Below are 20,997 nucleotides of genomic sequence, written 5' to 3' on the forward strand. Positions count from 1 at the left end.
TCTTACTAAAATTATGTTGTACCATATGTCTCTATATCTTTATCTCGCATATCAAGATTATTATACATCTGAAAAAGTATTAAGTGAGATATGGATATTATTTCAATAAATGCTGAACATAATAAGGTGTATCATAAAAATGAAAACTCGAAATTATTTTTTTCAATATTTATTGTATCAATATAAAATAATAATATAAATATTCACAGTGCTGAGTTCAAAGACATTAAGTAATATCTTGTAAGTTTTTTTGAAGTTTTCATGAGTAATTATTGTCACAGATAACGCTCATGCATCTAAAAAAATCACATTTCAAGGCACAACATTTGAATAAAATAAATTAAGTACACGAGAACAAATTACCTACCACAAGATAGTGGCATATATAGAAGCTCAATCTAGGAAGGCATGCATGCAAAAAAATAAAGACATGTAAAAACTTCAATTAAACAGCATTGGTAATGTAATCTACTTAAATGGTACTTTCTTCAAAACGGCCAAGAAAATTGGGTTTCAAAGTGTCCTTCTGTAATGCAGCTTATATTAATCACATAAAATTCCGCCTCTACATATGCCATTGTGACCAAGGACTGGTTTTCCAGAATGAAATTAATAAACCTGAGTCGTAAACTTATTTCCTTAAAAATGGATTGATAAGTTAAAGAGTTGATTTTTATTTTTAAATTGGAAAACATATCCTTCAAATGTAACAATTATTATTGAGAGGAATGTAACAATATTTGTAAATCAAGTTAAAATTGTTCTGAACAAGATGGAAATAATAGATGTGCAGTGAGAGTTGATAGACGATATTAAGGCAGGTGTATTATTACCAAAAAATAATATACCTGAAAATATGGGATGAAAATGTTTTCAAATCATTAATAGGAACAAATAATAACGTATTCCAAAAGCCACAACTGGTGTTTCCAGAAACCAATAAAAAATAACTTTATCGTTCAACCTGAAATAGGTGTTTCAATGAATTTTTCCGGGCAATATAAAATTGAATAAGATTTTAATGTATGGCACAAAAATCAAGTAACTAAAAAAATATATAACATTATGAAAATTCATTGACTTCCTTAAATTTTTTCAAATTAATTTTTGAGTAAAAAAAAACGTATATTGAAATCCCTCTAAAAATAAAATTCGAATTGTTTGAGCATTATTCTCTGAAGTTATTATTTTAATTTACAAACTTGTCCACTAATTGACAAAAGCACAATGTGATTAAGAATTATAACACAATATTTAACGGAAGAAGTTTCAAATACACTGCAAAAAAGTAGTTTATAATAATGACCTACCTAAGCTTCTCTGTCATCCAAAAAAGTCCAACATTTTGAAGATTCACAAGTTGTATTTCACATGTGAATTTACACCTCAAACAAAAATCCTAAACCTAATCATCACAAATGATAAATAGCTGCCCTCATTTCTGACTAACTTCATTTTCATCCTAATTTTCCAATATCTGGAATTATATTTTCACTGTCAACATTATTCAGTTATATATTTTCTTCATGTATCTTTGTTAGTCTGGTTTTCTGCAGGTTTCATTGATTTATTACAATCAGGAATCTTTATACTGGGTATTTTATGTTTGAAGTCTTTCTTCATTAACCCTGTATTATTTTTTATATTTGTAGGTGCATTTGCTGAAATCAATTCTTCCTGTAAATTTATTTTAGAAGAATCTGATTTTAATGATAAATCATTCCCACTACACATAAAGTCTTCTTCATATTCAACACTCATATCAAATAACTCATCATGCTCCTGTGAATTAGATTTGTCCTTGGACTCCTTACTATACAAAGATGGTAAAATAACATTGACACGAGATTTACCGAGTGGTAGAGGTGGTAGATCACTAAGATTGCTTAGGCTATTTTTTGATTTCATTTTGTCAGATTTGGGAAAAGATATTTTGGGTTTATCAACCTGCATATCTCGAAGCAAATTTTCTTCCCCAATGCCATTGGTTACTGCCTCATTAACTCTATTGCGGCTTTCTAGACTAATTAAAGCACTGTCTTCTAACAAGGAACTTGACTCACTTATATTATCACTTATTTTATTTTTAATACTCTGAGAACCATTCTGAAATTTTTTATCAGTATATTTATCACCACTAACTGTCTTCGAGAGATTTACTGTTGGGCTAGTTAAACTAAATGTGGCATCAAATTTCCTCTCACTGGAAATGTCTCGTACTGATAATAAGTTTTCATTATCCTCAACTTCCGAACTTATACTGTCAGCAACAGTTTTCACATTATCAGACTCGGTATTCACACTTGCAGACTTTTCTTCCTTATCTCCTCTAATATCGAGATTTATTTGTATGCTTTTAGCTTTTGTCTGAGTGACCTTCAACAGATGGAATAAAAGTGGAGAAGTATTTGAAATATTTTCCAGTCCCAATTTGTCTCTCAATTTTTGACTGCCTTCGTATTTGTATTTACCGCCACAATATGATTCGGACTGGTATACAGAAAGTGTAAAGTTCATGTCAAAAAATTCCAAGAATTCATGAACAACACAAAACATTGCCCTTCCTTCTTCCGTTTCTAGAAAAGTAGTAATTTTGTTATTCAGTGATGGCTTCAATCTGCTAACCTGCAAAGAACGTAAAATGAAGGTACTTACTTTTTATTAAAGAATATATTACCTTCTCATCCTCATCCAATGCAAGAAAGATGCTGGCACGCAAATGAGCCTACAAAAAGATAAATTATTATAATTAATTTTTTAAGCTGGATAATGAGTTCCAAAACCTTTATTTTGGCAAGAGTTCCATTTGATTCTAGTGTTTGAGCTACCAAATCTCTCAATTCTATATCTTCCTCTGACATTTTTTGAGGTTATAATGCTTATACCAAATGCCAATAGTAATCATGAACGAAACAATATTTAAATAAAGTTGTGGTAATGAAACAAAAATAAATTAAAATTTTTAAATTGTGCTAGGATTATATTATTATACAAAAATTATTTTCTAGACTACAACAAAAAATTTTGAAAAACTCTATACCACAACTGTACAGCGTTGCCGACGTTGCCGTTGCCACTTTCGACGAGGACGCTGGAGCTGGTGTGTTCAACAAATGGTAAACAACTCATTGTAAAACATATCCTTATATATGTTGTTTTGGAATTTGCTATATATTGAGTTGTGACTTTGAAAAATAGTGTTTTATGGTATCTGTATCTGTAGAGTAGGGAGGGTGAGTGTAAGCCCACGCACTTAGGCCACATGTGACCCATTGTACATCCTCCCGAGGAGTTGTCCTCCTAGGTCGTCGTCCATCCTGTCCTTTTCAGGAAGGTGGACAGGTCGCTGGGAGACATCTTTATATCGGCAGGTGTAGGCCAAGACTCGCCGAACACACACTCTCTTATTGACGATAACTCCGGGCACTCGCACAGGACATGCCTGACAGTCTCATCTTCCTGTTCACACATCCTGCATAGAGGTGTGTCCACTAGCCCCATATTATGTAGGTGTTTCCTTAGCTGACAGTGGCCAGTCAGAAATCCTACTGTAAGACGTAGATTTTTCCTGGTCATCGCCAGATATTTCTTCGGCGCCAGCTTCCCAGGGCAAGGTGATCCTGGCAAGATTACAGTGTTTTATGGTACAAGTATTGTAGACTTGAGAAATTTATGAGTAGATGAAATGAAATACTTTCGCAGACTTTTAAAGCACAAAAATAAACAATTTGTAAAGGGCAGCTGACATAACTTGGTAAGTGTATTACTCAGTTCAAATATTTCCGATAGACGTCGTATCCTGATAATGAACTTCTGTATACCTTTCATATTCCGAAAACACTGTTTGATCAGATTAAAACGATCAGTTTTGACTGAAATAATGCTAGCGGAATTTATTGTTTATAATTTTGTTTCTCAAACTGATCCAGATCCAGTAAAGTGTTCAAAAAGAAAATGTAAGTAAAATATGGCTACAAATAATGTCGAAATACTCATTTGGAATCAATAAAATATCCAAAAGATTTTTTTCATGAAAATAGATTCCACTTAGGCGTAATCCCAGCAAACATCGATAAGATGTCTTCACATTGGGTTCAGCGCTATTATTTTTAGATATCTAGGAGACGTCATGGTGACGTACTTTTGCTATATTCTTAATTATATCGTCTATGTGGATATCGCATCATAATATGAATGAAATGTTACACTTTGAGGTTAAATAAATAAATGTTATATGATATCGACAAAACATATTTGTTACATTGCAACAACATTAGTTTTGACATCACATCTACATGCTAGATTGATATATTCAACTTTTCTTCAATGAATTGAAATTTTCTGGCTCAAATACTACAAACTTGATTTTATATCGCAATGATAATTTGTATACGTGAGAGACTGTGAACTATAGTGATAAAATACTACAAAATGAAATATATACTTCTTTCATAAAACTAAAATAAAACATTTCACAAGTAAAGTAATGAAAAATCTTTTGAAAAATGTAATATTCCGTGGGCTCGCATGGCAAATGCAGTAGGTATGAAATAATCTGTTCATAAGGTTGTTGTATTGGTTATGTGCTACCTCAAAACAATATATAAAAAATGATTGGGAAAGAAAGGTTTTAGCTTTCTACTTCTTCATCTTCATACAAAAATATGTGGGAATCTTCCAAAGAAAGGAAAGAGCAATCAATTTAAATAAAGTAGCTCTATACAAAAACAGTATGTGTATATCATGACAAAGCAAGATGGAATTGCAAATTAATAAAAATTCCATTATTTCTCTGCCAAAGGTTAATCTTACAAGAAAAAATATAATAATTTCTTAAAAAACTAAAACAGTTAAATTTTTCAAATGCCAAATAAGACACACTCATGTGCGTTTTATAAGCGAGGTTAGCATCTTCAGAAGACTAAATTATTATTCAACTCATATACGTATTCACCAGTGAATAGCACTAATAATGAATTTAAATTGGCTATCAACTATTTATTTGGCAAAACAAGCTTCAAGTGCTAGTGTTTCTTATTTAGGTATTATTGAAGTATCGAGCTGTGTTAAAATAATTTTCACTAACACACCAAAGATAACAATCATATGAATATAACTATGGTTCATAATGCTTACATGGTTCATATTAGGTAATAATATTTTTAATAATGAATCAACAAAATCCTTAGCGTCACACCATCCAATACTTTTTAAAATATCTTTCTGAAAAACGAAAATATTATTAGCATCATACATAACATAAATTAAAAAATTAATAAAAATGTCAATGACATGAATCAGCTAATCGTTATTTTAGCAAATATATTTGGATAATAACAGAAAATAATATTAGAGAATTGTATCGTCAGTTCATGAAATTCTTCAACGTTAGAGACCCTTTGTGATATTCTCCTACCTCTGGCTCATCTGAACTTATGAAGCAGTCAACTTCAATGTTCATTTTGTTTACCATAAGAATAATTATTTGAAAAATGGTAGTGTGTGATTTCCAGTTTTCACTTAGAAAATAATTCAACTTCCAATGACATGTTTGACACAACCCTTTTGTTTCAAAAGTATAACAATAATATACATTTCGGATTACCGCTGTCAAAATTTCGGGCTAGTAGCGGATAAGAAATGGTTATTTTTGGAACATATCCTAAACTTTTCTAATATTTGACGTTATGACATGACTTATGACACTGGTTATGACGTTGAGTTGGCACAATTTGCAATAACAATAACAGAAAACACATCCTACTTTTGAAAATCAACAATTGAAAATTGTTGACCGGTTAAACAATTCGTTTTTCATTTCATTCAGTTATGTTGTAATAACATAATATTTTACAGGCAGAGAAAGTGGTCTAGTGTCTACAACTTGAAAATAACCTAAGTAAATACATTTTTGTTCATTTCTTATCTTCCTTGGTCTGATTACTTATATCTTTATCATTCATCTACCCACCCTACGTCTTTGCTAACTGATCAAACAGGATTTTATTCTCAGAAATGGACCAATTAGCTACAGAAAAACTGCTGTCTTTTGCATATTTACTTTGTATATGTATGGGAGCAACATCTAGTATAACAACAGGAATTGCCTGGGGTCATTGGTATAAAACTCTGGATCAATGTGTAAATCGTAATTGCAGCTGTATTCTTTATGGCAAAAACACAGCAACTATTTTTCTTGGTGAGTGAAAAAATTTTTCTGAAATTTTATTTCAATACATCAATCAGGTATTTTATAACTATTTATTCTGAAGGTGTCAATTGCATTTTGTTTTAAAAATGTATTGGTTTGGTTATAACTACTTAAGTAGTCCTACAATAGCAAAATCAATAATGATCAATCTGCAAATATGTTCTCTAGATACTTTCGTTCAGTTTGTGTTAAGGTGAATTTATTCAGATTCAATTAGCAAGTAACAAGTATGAATCATCAGTTAGTAAGGAACCTGTAACTGTAATGCATTGTGCATTAGCAATCAAAGAATCAATATAGTAGTATGCAAGCTCTTGAGCCTTTAGATTTTTCCTATAAGAAAAGAAATCTGTAATATCAACTGTTGTATGTTTATTTTGTGTATTTTTCAATCACAATTCAAAGAATTTCCATGACATGATCAAAATGAACAATGACCCAGAAATACCAGATTATTTTACACACAATCAACAATATTTTGAATGAGATGAATCGAATATCCCTGGTGTGAATACTTGGACACATCTAAAATATTTTGTCAAAACACTTTTGATAAAAAAAGAATAAAGAGATCTAATAAGTTTCAGCATTTCATTCACTGAAGTGCCAACTTGACAACGTCAAGTTGGCACTTCAGTTTTCAATATTGTTTACCTTTGGAAATAAATCTGATTTTATCTGAAAGATTTTTTTATATTATGGTCCATAAATTAAAGATCTGAACAGAATACATGCGACAAATTTCGATTCTTGCACCATCTATCAACATATTGATCAACATGTGTGTGTGAAGTCTCAATCTGCCTACTCCCTAGGTAGTGACAAACTGTAAGGGTTTTGTGACATGACTCCCAAGGTTTGACCAAGCGTAGGCAGATTAGCAGCCTTGGCCTCAAGTCACAAACTCTTACAGCATGTCATTACCTGAGGAGAAGGCATATTGACACCTAAGTGTAGTCATAGCTTCTTGAAAATGGCTTCAATTATAAAATGGTACACCAAGAGTACTTCCGTTTGTCTTTAATACAATCACAACGTTTCGGCAATATCACACTTGCCAGATTCATGTTCTCTACTTGGTAGCTGAACTTGAAACTGAAGTCATCCTTGTCAATGCTTGCCCATTTCCGGTGTGAAGGTTTTGTGACTTGACTCCTAAGCATCAACCAAGCGTAGGCAGATTGAGACCCCGTCGTCAAGTCACAAAACCCTTACAGAATGTCACTACCTGAGGAGTAGGTAGATGAGACCTCAGTGTGGTCATAGCTTATTGAAATTGGCTTCAAAGTCGAAGCCGAAACGTCGAACAACTAAAAACCTCAGACGCGGTTCAACCCGGACTTCAGATAATCAGGTTTTGGCATAGTACTTCAACAATGGTATCATGTGCTGAAGTGGTATCCCGAGTGTACTTCCGTCCGTCTTTCATTCAATTACATCGTTTCGTCAAGATCGCACTTCCATATTCATCTGCCCTACTTGGTAGCTGAACTTGTAACTGAAGTCGTCCTTGTTGATGCTTCTCTATTTCCGCTGTAAGGGTTTTATGACTTGACTTCCAAGCGTAGGCAGATTGAGACCCCGGCGTCAAGTCACAAAACCTTTATAGGGTGTCACTACCTGAAGAGTAGGCAGATTGATACCTCAGTGTAGTCATAGCTTCTTGAAAAAGGCTTCAAAGTCGAAGCCGAAACGTCGAAAAAATCAAAACAATAGACGCGGTTCAACCCGGACTTCAGATTATCACGTATTGGCATAGTCTTTCACGGATGGTATCACATGCGTAAGTGATATCCCGAGTGTACTTCCGTCCGTCTTTCATTCAATCACAACGTTTGACAAGATCGCACTTACCATATTCATGTGGTCTATTTGGTAGCTGAACTTGAAACTGAAGTAGTCCTTGTCGATGCTTATCTATTCACGCTGTAAGGGTTTTGTGACTTGACTCCCAAGCGTTGGCAGATTGAGACCTCGGTGTAGTCATAGCTTCTTGAAAAAGGCTTCAAAGCCGAAGCCGCAACGTGGAACAATTAAAAACCTCAGACGCAGTTCAACCCGGACTTCAGATGATCAGGTTTTGGCATAGTCCTTCAACGATGATATCACATGCTGAAGTGGTATCCCGAGTGTACTTCCGTTTGTCTTTGATACAATAACAACTTTCGGCGAAACCTCACTTGCCATATGCATGTGCTCTACTTGGTAGCTGAACTTGAAACTGAAGTCGTCCACCCCCCATACCCCCGCCTGAGTTGAATGCCACGAGTTGAAATCTTCCCCACTCGGTTACTGTATGTAGAACATCCCATCTCGTCCATCCTCCCCCGCTCCGAAGCGATCCTCAACTTACTGATGGACACTTCAGCAAGATTAACATCTGACCTCCTTCGATCGAAAGTCAGCCTTTAGGTGCTTTTACTTTCTGGTCTAATGTTTTGTTTTACCTTGGCTTTCCTAACTGAATTTTTGCATGAGCTTCCCAAAAACTCATCGGACACTATTGTTTAAAAAAAGATCGCGGTAGAATGTGTCTCATTGAACCTGAAAAGGAAGTGTTTGTTTTCTGTTAAAAAATGTTTATACTTACCGGAGCCGCCTGACAGTGACTCTCGGAGGTGGACGTTGGTTCTGCTTAGTTGGCCTTCTATGTTTGTCTCTCTCTCGGAATCTGGGGTCATCCCTGTTTAATGCTTTGTATAGATCGCGTAGCGCTGGATTGACGTGCGCTCAAATTCTGTCAAACGCATCTTCTGCGTGTTGTCTCATATATGCGTCTACGTGTTCAGATCTAGATCCCGGAATATGTACCTATTCGGTACATATCTTGGAGCGTTTACGGCGGCCCTTACGCACGCTTTCATAAATGACTGGATCTGTCTTCTGTGTGTCGTTGCACACTGGCCCCAGGCACAGGCATAGAGGATTATTGGTAGTAGTAAGATCTTTATCATCAGCAGCTTCACTTTCAGTCCCATGTTGCTTCTTCGACCTATTATTGGTAATAGGTTTTGTCGGGCAGACCTCGCCATTCCTACTCTCTGCCGTACATGAGACCTGAATGTTAATCTTATGTCTAGGGTGACTCCCAGGTATCTAGCTTCGTTGATCCACGGAATCTCTTGTCCGTTAAAGGTGACGTTTCCTTCCGGGTGAACAGTATCGTCTGACTCTTGTCAGGGTTTATACTGATCTTCAACAGGTTGGCCCATTCCTCTAATCTATCTGCCTATTGCTGCAAGTATCTAGTGACGTGCGCTTGGCTTGTTGATCTCGCCAGCAGAGCTGTGTCGTCCGCATAGAGCGCCAACTTGTTAGAGTTGTTGAAGTCGTCCTTGTTGATGCTTGTCCATTTATACGCAGCCGTAGGCTGTTATTGTGGCGTGGAATGTCCTGATTGGTCGACGTGCGCTGGCCTTGGTTTTGGATATGATGGGTTTCCATGCAGCTAAGAAATAGTGTACGTCATCTCTCTCGTTTAGACTGCCGATCTCAATTTCGATTGTCTTCCTTATGAATCTGAATTTCTGGAGGTGTTACTTGCGATCTGTTTGCAGCTTTTGAAGTTGATGATCTGACTGATAATTGCCTTGTGTGTCAAGGCTATTTTTCGTTTTTTGGCCGCCGTGGTCTCTAGGTTTTTATGCCTGGCGTTTCGTCTACTACTGCGGTAGATATTATCAAAGGCGATGATGTAATGGTTGGAATGCTTGAGTTGTTCTCAACGCAGACACTCAGAGGAAACTCAGAAAGTTCAGAGAGGTGAATGTTTCGAATTTTCATTCAAAATATTTAATTTTCATCATGTGTATCTCTTCTTGACCCAGTTATCAAATTCGCTGATTTCTGTTGGATGACCATAGACAATGCAAGTGAAAGTGTGGCAAGATTTTTTTTAGGAATAGTAGACAAGAAAAAAGTAATATTAAGTATGCTAAACTTTGCCCTCGCCAGCTGTTAGCCCCTTACGAATGACAACATCTTTGAATCATTAATGAGTTTGGTATTTAAGTAACACTTTATTTTGAGATTTTTACCAAAGAGTACAAATACGTTATCATTAATTTTCATCAAGTATATAAATTATTATATTTTCCAGGTGGAGAGCAAGCACCATGTATTTGGGTTACTTTTGGTCCACTTATTCACGTATTTTTCTCTCTCGGTTTACTTTGCTTTCATGGGTATCGTGTTCTTTTCACAACAAAGTCTCCACAAAGTAGATCTACCAGAACGATGTTGGCAAAACTTGAGTAAGTGAAATTGTTTAAGCTATCAATGTGATTTTTTTGGGATACTTTTCTACATTACAATTAAAACTCTTTTATAGCACTGGAGAATCAATTGAGATTGAAACAGTTTCTCAAGAAAATACCAGCCCCTTACCCAAAGTCTTCTGGATAAGCACTTCAGTGATTTCTTCGATTTTCACCCTTTACTCTTTGGTACATTTTGCCATATTTTTAGATGGTTTTTATGGAACTTGTAAAGAATACCGTACAGCTTTGGAAAAACTTTTATATATTGGTGGATCTGCATTACCGGTCATTTATAATCGATTGTCCTGTCAAAGTGTCTACGACTTTATGGATTATATGCAAATGGATTCTGGAAATGCTTACCGTAATGGAATAATCAACACTGGGCTAGCTTTGGTGATTGGAATTATGAGTTCTTTTGTCACATGGATTTCGTACTTATTTGCTAGTATTTTGAATATCAGGCAGACATGCATTAGCAATGATTAGATCAATCAGCGTGTGTGGTTTTACGGTATTTTATAATGTTTTTATCCGTCCACTTCAATGTGTTCATGTGCCTTTTTGAATTTTTGTAAGATATATATGTATACATTCCTAACAATATTTTAAAAAATAGTACAATGAACTATCTGGCAGAGCTTGGTCCAAAATAAGAAAGTTTGAGTACCTGTAGAATGAGACATATTTTCAGAATTGTGAAGAGTAATCATATTGTTAGTATTTCAGTTCGCCCACGTGATCACTTCTCTATTGGTTGGAACGATAGCTTGTTAACAGTAGCAATATCATTAAAATAAGAGAAGCAAACTCCAATAAAAACAGGTTCACTCTAAAGAAAAGCAAGTAATAGGTACATGCAAACCAATCGTTGAGGTGATCAGAATTGTTGTGAAGATCCCTCCAAACCAGTGATTCCCAAAGTGGTCCAGATGGACCTCCTTGGGTTCACGAGAGACTCGACGGGGGTCTACGTTGGCGTGACCAGAAAATGGGGGTTCACAACTCGTAAGCGAGGGTCCACAAAAATTTATCTGATTTCGATAGTGAAGAACTAAAATGTTGGCAGATAATATTTTAAGACACTCAGCAATTGTCACATGTAAAAACGTGCAAATTCCATATTCAGTACAATGTGTCGAGACTTGCCCGCCGTCCGCAAAGCTTGTTCAGGCGAGCAAAGGGAACGAAATATGACTTGTGTGTGCGTTTTTTATTGACCAACTTCACTTTTTTGACATTCTCTCGCAGCACAATCAATTAATTAACCAAAACATCCCTTCAATAAAACATGGAACTATTGCTCAAAAGATAGACTAGAAATAGGTGATGGATTTTTGGGAAAAGAAATTGATATGCTTGTGAAATCGAAAATATTTGTGGGACCCATTCGTTAATAATCAAGACGAGTGACTGCCTCTCTCAAAACAAAAAATCTTTTCCATCTTGGTTTTCAATCTCAAATATGAAGAATGAAATCTTGAGGTGTCCATGCATCCCTAATAAAAAGAGAAACGAACTGCATTTTCCACCGTTAATGGATTATTCCAATAAACCACAAGGTGGCGCTGGCTACAACGAAAAACTAAGCGAAAAATAGGTTAGGAATTCACATAAATGAAAGTTATTTTATGTACTTAGGACTAAGATCATCTCAGTTGAAGTGTGCATTACAAAAGTACCTATATTTGTAACGATTCTATTAATTCCACATTCTTTTGCTATTTGTGGATCATTTGCGAAGGTATGTATTTTTATCGACATAATCGGAACTTCGCTTCATCGAATACTAATTTATGAACCTAATATTAATTATTAAAAGTTATATTTGGGCGATGAAACAACTTCTCGAAGGCTTCTTTCTTGCTTGACATTCGATTTTTCAAAAAGGAAATGTTGGCTAGTTGTGATCGCTATTTCTGTAACTCGTTTAGGATTAGATCAGTAGTTATTGGACAAGCAATCGTTTCAAACAATAGTAAAGTGAGATTTAAACTGCTTCATATTGGTGAATGCAGTGTTTGGTGTTGTTTTACTTAGAAAGTAAAATGAGTGTAAACTGAGTGTCAATAATTGACGAACCAATGGCAATCAATATATCCAAATTCGATTGTACTGAACTTGATATCAAATAATTAAGAGAAATCAGTGTGACTTCCGCCTTTTTTAAAGGACATTCTAGTAACTCGCCTTACCTTTTACAAAATATATGAGGATTGACTTCATATTTAATTGCGTAATTAATGTATTATTGTGTAAAATACTTCATAAGTTAGGCTGAATAAGACTGCAATAAAAGGAACAATTTTAGAATATAAGAACAGTTAAGATTTCAATTAACCTTGATAACAAACAAGTATTTTATTGATAGAAAAGTTGAATTTTTTTAACGAGTATTGAGGTGTATCTTATATCTGTGTTATTATGGCTATTTATCGTTAATATAGAATCGTTTCATCATCAATCTTTCCATAACTAAAATTTGAATATATTCAATTTGTTTCAACATCTTAATAAAACCTCTCGTCATTTTTCTTGCAGTTCATTCAATATGTATCTTAGAGTATTGCTCTTTACACTGCTTAATACATTATATATTTGAATAAAATTCTGTAATATGAAGTAGTTTTATTGGCAAAGTTAACTCTCACCGCAAAACAAGTTTGACAGTTATTTCATCTGCCCCACACTTCCGGAAGCAGAGAGAATCGAGAATGAATTAGTTTTAACGAAGTCATAACTCTTTCATATATTATATTGTGTAGCAATTTTATGAATGATATCTGGAAAGGAAAAAGTGATTTTTGTGTTATTCAATATTCATGTGTATCTGAAAGTAAATTATACACAGTCAACACATCTTTGTAGAGTTTATTTTGGAATTTTTCCACATTTCTTTCATGAAGATAGTATAAGGTTGTTTCAAAAGTTTTTTCCGTTTTGATGTCATGTGTTTTTGTAGCTCCACATCTCCATAAATATTCTACTGTGGCGTAAGAAGTTAAAAACAAGATATTATGCAAATCAAATATTTAGAAACAGCTGAAAACAAACAGAAAGCTACATGGGAGGGAAAACCAAAATTGACAATAAAAGGGAGATTCATCTTGGAGCAAATAGTATCCGGATCAATGATGGAACAGAAGTTGCCAATAATTTTGTTTGCCACTTTGCCAGAGAAGCCTCGGCAGCTCTGTTAAGACATGTAGGTCAGAACTTGTCACTACCACATGCGGTCTCAGAATTTAACGAAAACTCAAATGTTTTTTTAAGAAGTGCTAGAACCTGAACTAGTTTCAACAATGACCGAACTGAAAAATAAAAAATCGAGTGGTCTAGGTGATATAACAATAAAAGTTCTAAAATATGTCATTCCATCTATATCTGAAATTCGATTGATTCTTATTATTCACTTTATAATGGAAGGCGTGTTTCCGAGTGTCTTCAAAACAGCCAAAGTTATTCCTATTCATAAAAAGGGTTCACATGAAAATATAGATAACTATCGCCAAATATCATTACTGAATATTCCATCTAAACTTATTGAAAAATAGTAGCAAATAGAATTATTGCATTTCTCGAAAAATACAAGATTCCAACCGATCATCAACATGGTTTTAGAAAAGCTAGATCAGTTGAGACTGCTATTGCCAGAAAATTCGAGTTTATTTACAATGAAATCGATAAGGAGAAAACCGTAGTTTCAATATTATTTGACTTGGCTAAGGAGTTTGATTCAGTAAATAGTGACATAATGGTTAGTTAGTTATTTAACATTAGCATTAGAGGGTTCCTTCTGGAATGGCTAAAATCTTTTATGAAAGATAGGAAAATGGTAGTGACTGAGAATAATGCAGTATCTGATATTCAAGATATTATCCTTGGGGTACCACAGGGGACCATTTTAGGTCCACTGCTTTCCTCTATTTATATAAATGATCTTCCAAAGTATATAAAACAAGGTTTCATTATCTTATTCGCAGATGACACTACCATAACAGTTTCCGGAAATACTGCGGAGGAGCTGGAAAACAACATTAATTCAGTCATGGATGACATGATTTCTTGGTGTGATAGAAATCAACTAAAACTGAATGAAAGTAAAACAGTACATTTAAGCTTTGCGTTACTCAACAACATCCAACTCTCAGAAACAGACAAACTTCTTAGTATGTTTATCAATAAAAACCTTGTCTTGGGAGCCCAATATCGATCATGTCTGCAAAAAATTGAATCAAGCGTTATGTGCAATACGACAGATCAAAGACATGCTTAGTTTAGATGGTATCAGGACTGTTTAATATTCATTGGCGTACTCACAAATGGCTCAAAATGTATTAATGTGGGGTTCTTCTGTGGGGGCAAAACGTGTTTTTATTGTTCAAAAAAGAATAATTAGAACTATCTTTAATATTGCACCCAGGGATAACTGTTGACCTGCTTTCTGCAAGAACAAGATGCTAACGAAACCGTGTATCTATATATATATATATATAAAGCTCTGCTCCATGTGAAAAATAATGTACCCAATCTGAGAGATGAATCAATAGTTTATAACTATTCAACACGAAATAGACATTTATTAACTATCCCAAAACATAGACAATCAAGGAATCACTTGCATATAATGGCATAATATTATTCAATACGTTGCCTCAAGATATTAAAGATTTGCATATTATACCATTTAAAAAACAAAGGAGCTATTAACTAATAAGGGATATATCGAAAAGACGACTAAAGTTATTATTATTATATACTGATCGATAGACTTTTGTTCTCTAAACATTGATGCCGTTCATTTCTTTCCAAATGTTATTTTTTGACTATTTTCAGCTTATTACTGTTAGATATCGTTAAGCGATTTTTGGCCAATTTTTTTCTAAGAATTCAAACTGAACCAGAGCGCTGCCGAAACCGCCCAAAAAATCAAGCAGGCATTTGGCACTCATAGTGTTAATGAACGCACTGTTTTCAGAGATTTTAGCCTCGAAGTGGTCGACCTACAGTAATCCAGGACGAGGATTTGAGGACCCCGGTGGAGACTGACCCATCACAAAGAAAATAGTATTGGAGCCAAAACACTACCCCGTGGCACTCCCAGATCCAGTTGCGAGGCATCTGAGCAGTGCTTACTAATAGATCAGTCAACTTCTTTGAAACAAATTGGACAAACTGACTTCTATTGGAAAAATATAATTCGAACCATTTGGCTGCAATTCCTCGTATGCCACAAAGCCAAAGTTTTTGTAGCAGTGCCTTATAGTACAGGATCCCGCCGCAAAATCACTACATTCATAGCGTAGTTAATCAAACTCAAAATTGTACATACATTTATGAATAGGAAAATGCATTGATGACAGGTTGTCAGTTGAAAAGTGGCCGCCAATATTTTTATTTGAAAAAATCAAGCTACTAAAATACTTCATGGAGTAAGAGCCGGGTCAATACCCCTACGAAACCCTTCATCACTTGGAAGGATCGAATGCAGCTTGAGAAATGGTTCTGAAGCAGATTCTGTGAAACATGTTCTCCCTACTTAATCAGTAGACAGTTGTCCTGAAAATCTTGCGAAAAAAATTTGATTCGATAATTTAGGAAACATTAGCTACATGGCACCCGGTCTTAAATATATTCTCCTATTCACAAATGTATGTAAAACTCTGAGTTTGGTAAACTACGCTATGGACGTAGTGATTCTGCAGCGGGATCGTAGACTATTACGAGGAATACAGTCAAAAGCCTTACTTAAGTCACAAAAAATTTCAACAGGGGAGTTTCTTTAGTCGATCTCGGCCAATACATTATTATAAAAGTCAACTGTTGCAGTTGTTGTGGATTTTCCCTTGCGAAAACCGTGCTGCTGGTCTGGTATGAGTCTGTATTAATTGATGAAGGGAGTTAGTCTGTCTAGCATACAATATTCGTTTACCTTTGCAAACGGAGAGAGACCTGATACTGGTTTGTACATCACGCTGTATGCTGATGACTCATCCTTTCTTGTCTCCCAGGAATGCAGTGAAATGAATGAACAAGCTTGAAACCATCTTCTTGGTAAACTAGGATTATGGTTTACAGCTAATCAACTACATTTCAATACAGAAAAAACTGAGTATGTAATCTTTCACACCAGACAAAGAATAATAAACAATCCACTCTCAATCAAACTGAATGATTTAAATATTATCAGAAAATCAACAATAAAATTCTTGGGAATAACCCTGTAGGACGATCTCAGCTGGAATGAGTATATTACAGTAACTATAAATAAATTAAATACAAAAATATATCAAATTCGATGTATGAGGAATGTGGTTGATATCGGCAGTCTGAGAAATTTCTACTTTGCTGAAATCTAGTCTATTCTACTTTATCGCATTTTACTATGGGAAAACTCTACGGCTGCACAGGAACACTTTTCAAATTTTAGCCTCATGTTTAATGAAATTTTATGATTAGGCAACTGTTGTAATTTTTCCCGTCTTGCTTAGGTTTTGAATTTTTCATTAAAAAGAGTGGAATAGTTCATCTTTTTCTCATTCCAATTGTGATTGTGTTATAAAACACATTAAATTTGTTTGGATGTTTGAGGTATGTATATATAGGTACATATAAAAAAAACTGTTTTCATAATATTACTTATTCACGTCAGACAATGAACTCGGCGAATCTCAATTTATTTATTTATTTATTTGACACTTTGGTACATTGAGTACATGTGCTAAGTCATAATTAAAAAACAAAAATAAAACTACAGAAGTTGAACAATACAAAAACAATAAATATGGTTCACGTCCACAAACGTTCACAACATAGAAGTATTATATAAAAAATCGGAGAAGCTCTAGCAAATACTCTCAAAATGTCATGAAAAAGTGCCGTGCAAGAATTCCTCAAGACTGTAGTAACACTTCTGTAAGAGAAGTTTCTTCACCTCAATTTTAAAAAGTTTATCTGACTCGATTTTCCTAATAGATGCCGGCAAGTTATTATAACAGTTTGTTGTATTAAATAGTGGGGAGCATCTAAAGTGAGCCGTTTTGTGTGAGGGGATTCTTAACAGTTTCCCATGACGGGTGTCTCTACCATGTATATCCGCATTTGTGACAAATTCAGTTATATTGTTACGGGCAAAAGTGACACACTTCAAGATAAATAAAGAAGGTGCCGTCAATAGGCCCTCTCTTAGGAAAATTGGTCTACAACTATCTTGAAAATCTATATTAAAAATTAGTCTCAGCAATCTTTTCTGAGCAACAAAAACTCGTGGAAATTCCCTTGCACATCCCCAAGAAATGATATTAAAGCTGATGTGAGAATAAGCCATAGAAAAATAGACATTCATCAATCCAAAATTATCTAGAGTGTTTTTCAATTGTTTGATTGAGTAATATGCGAAATTGAGTTTGTTGCAGACCTTCTGAATATGACCGCTCCAGGTCACATTTTCGTCTAAAGACGTTCCTAAAAACAAGACTTCGCTGGAAGATCGAATACCATTTATCGTGGAAGAGTCACTGCTGAAATTTTTCCTAATAAATGATTTCATTGAAACAGATTTAGATTTATTCAGAATGAGTTTGTTACGTTGACACCAAGCACTGAATTTATCTATTATTTTATTTATTTTGTCTGACAACTCAACTTCGTTTTTGTCGGCCACAGTAATTGCAGTGTCATCCGCAAACATGGTTATGTGACACTCAGAAAAGAATTCAGACAGGTCATTTATGAAATTGAGGAACAACAATGGTCCCAGGACAGAACCTTGAGGCACTCCTAGTTTTACATCTTTGGGACTTGATAAAATTCCATTGCAGCTAACTATTAGACTACGGTTTTCCATATATGATTTCACCCAGTTCAATAGATTATTTGGGAAACCTAGGCCTGCAAGTTTAATTATAAGAAATTCGGAAGAAATGGTATCAAATGCTTTTGACAAATCGAAAAAAAGTGTTACAACTAGTTTATTCGAATCAACCTGTGTATAAATGAAATTTAATAAATGGTATGATAGAAATCAACTAAAACTGAATGAAAGTAAAACAGTACATTTAAGCTTTGCGTTACTCAACAACATCCAACTCTCAGAAACAGACAAACTTCTTAGTATGTTTATCAATAAAAACCTTGTCTTGGGAGCCCAATATCGATCATGTCTGCAAAAAATTGAATCAAGCGTTATGTGCAATACGACAGATCAAAGACATGCTTAGTTTAGATGGTATCAGGACTGTTTAATATTCATTGGCGTACTCACAAATGGCTCAAAATGTATTAATGTGGGGTTCTTCTGTGGGGGCAAAACGTGTTTTTATTGTTCAAAAAAGAATAATTAGAACTATCTTTAATATTGCACCCAGGGATAACTGTTGACCTGCTTTCTGCAAGAACAAGATGCTAACGAAACCGTGTATCTATATATATATATATATATATAAAGCTCTGCTCCATGTGAAAAATAATGTACCCAATCTGAGAGATGAATCAATAGTTTATAACTATTCAACACGAAATAGACATTTATTAACTATCCCAAAACATAGACAATCAAGGAATCACTTGCATATAATGGCATAATATTATTCAATACGTTGCCTCAAGATATTAAAGATTTGCATATTATACCATTTAAAAAACAAAGGAGCTATTAACTAATAAGGGATATATCGAAAAGACGACTAAAGTTATTTTTATTATATACTGATCGATAGAGTTTTGTTCTCTAAACATTGATGCCGTTCATTTCTTTCCAAATGTTATTTTTTGACTATTTTCAGCTTATTACTGTTAGATATCGTTAAGCGATTTTTGGCCAATTTTTTTCTAAGAATTCAAACTGAACCAGAGCGCTGCCAAAACAGCCCAAAAAATTAAGCAGGCATTTGGCACTCATAGTGTTAATGAACGCACTGTTTTCAGAGATTTTAGCCTCGAAGTGGTCGACCTACAGTAATCCAGGACGAGGATTTGAGGACCCCGGTGGAGACTGACCCATCACAAAGAAAATAGTATTGGAGCCAAAACACCACCCCGTGGCACTCCCAGATCCAGTTGCGAGGCATCTGAGCAGTGCTTACTAATAGATCAGTCAACTTCTTTGAAACAAATTGGACAAACTGACTTCTATTGGAAAAATATAATTCGAACCATTTGGCTGCAATTCCTCGTATGCCACAAAGCCAAAGTTTTTGTAGCAGTGCCTTATAGTACAGGATCCCGCCGCAAAATCACTACGTTCATAGCGTAGTTAATCAAACTCAAAATTTTACATACATTTATGAATAGGAAAATACATTGATGACAGGTTGTCAGTTAAAAAGTGGCCGCCAATATTTTTATTTGAAAAAATCAAGCTACTAAAATACTTCATGGAGTAAGAGCCGGGTCAATACCCCTACGAAACCCTTCATCACTTGGAAGGATCGAATGCAGCTTGAGAAATGGTTCTAAAGCAGATTCTGTGAAACATGTTCTCCCTAATTAATCAGTAGACAGTTGTCCTGAAAATCTTGCGAAAAAAATTTGATTCGATAATTTAGGAAACAATAGCTACATGGCACCCTGTCTAAAATATATTCTCCTATTCACAAATGTATGTAAAAATCTGAGTTTGGTTAACTACGCTATGGACGTAGTGTTTTTGCAGCGGGATCCTAGACTATAATGAGGAATACAGTCAAAAGCCCAACTTAAGTCACAAAAAATTTCAACAGGGGAGTTTCTTTTGTCGATCTCGGACAATACATTATTATAAAAGTCAACTGTTGCAGTTGTTGTGGATTTTTCCTAGCGAAAACCGTGCTGCTGGTCTGGTATGAGTCTGTATTAATTGATGAAGGGAGTTAGTCTGTCTAGCATACAATATTCGTTTACCTTTGCAAACGGAGAGAGACCTGATACTGGTTTGTACATCACGCTGTATGCTGATGACTCATCGTTTCTTGTCTCCCAGAAATGCAGTTAAATGAATGAACAAGCTTGTAACCATCTTCTTGGTAAACTAGGATTATGGTTTACAGCTAATCAACTACATTTCAATACAGAAAAAACTGAGTATGTAATCTTTCACATCAGACAAAGAATAATAAACAATCCACTCTCAATCAAACTGAATGATTTAAATATTATCAGAAAATCAACAACAAAATTCTTGGGAATAACCCTGGAGGACGATCTCAGCTGGAATGAGCATATTACAGTAACTATAAATAAATTAAATACAAAAATATATCAAATTCGATGTATGAGGACTATGGTTGAGATATCGGCAGTCTGAGAAATTTCTACTTTGCTGAAATCTAGTCTATTCTACTTTATCGCATTTTACTATGGGAAAACTCTACGGCTGCACAGGAATACTTTTCAAATTTTAGCCTCATGTTTATGAAATTTTATGATTAGGCAACTGTTGTAATTTTTCCCGTCTTGCTTAGGTTTTGAATTTTTCATTAAAAAGAGTGGAATAGTTCATCTTTTTCTCATTCCAATTGTGATTGTGTTATAAAACACATTAAATTTGTT

General features: G+C 34.6%; 2 protein-coding genes across 3 annotated transcripts; one reads left to right on the top strand and one right to left on the bottom strand.

Moving 5' to 3' along the window:
* Nucleotides 1–153: 153 nt before the first annotated feature.
* On the bottom strand, nt 154–3,069 carry LOC111513464 (uncharacterized). Its single transcript, XM_074178804.1, has 3 exons — nt 2,784–3,069; nt 2,678–2,725; nt 154–2,625 (listed from the first exon to the last, which is right to left on the bottom strand). The coding sequence occupies exons 1-3, from the start codon at nt 2,859–2,861 to the stop codon at nt 1,525–1,527; spliced, it is 1,227 nt and encodes a 408-aa protein (XP_074034905.1). The 5' UTR covers nt 2,862–3,069; the 3' UTR covers nt 154–1,524.
* Nucleotides 3,070–5,698: 2,629 nt separating this feature from the next.
* On the top strand, nt 5,699–13,078 carry LOC111513466 (uncharacterized). Of its 2 annotated transcripts, none has more exons than XM_023169684.2 (4): nt 5,699–5,899; nt 6,000–6,199; nt 10,311–10,464; nt 10,542–13,078. In XM_023169684.2, exons 2-4 carry the CDS (start codon nt 6,016–6,018, stop codon nt 10,957–10,959), a joined length of 756 nt encoding a protein of 251 aa, XP_023025452.2. In that variant the 5' UTR covers nt 5,699–5,899; nt 6,000–6,015; the 3' UTR covers nt 10,960–13,078. The 2 variants fall into 2 exon arrangements, with proteins under 2 accessions (XP_023025452.2, XP_023025451.2); XM_023169683.2 differs by having other exon boundaries at nt 5,700–5,899; nt 6,014–6,199.
* The last annotated feature ends 7,919 nt before the right edge of the window (nt 13,079–20,997 follow it).

The sequence above is a fragment of the Leptinotarsa decemlineata genome, unplaced genomic scaffold, assembly GCF_025532065.1.
Source record: "Leptinotarsa decemlineata unplaced genomic scaffold, Ldec_3_MD MMD2_tig00004307_RagTag_RagTag, whole genome shotgun sequence".
NCBI classification, from domain to species: Eukaryota; Metazoa; Arthropoda; class Insecta; order Coleoptera; family Chrysomelidae; genus Leptinotarsa; species Leptinotarsa decemlineata.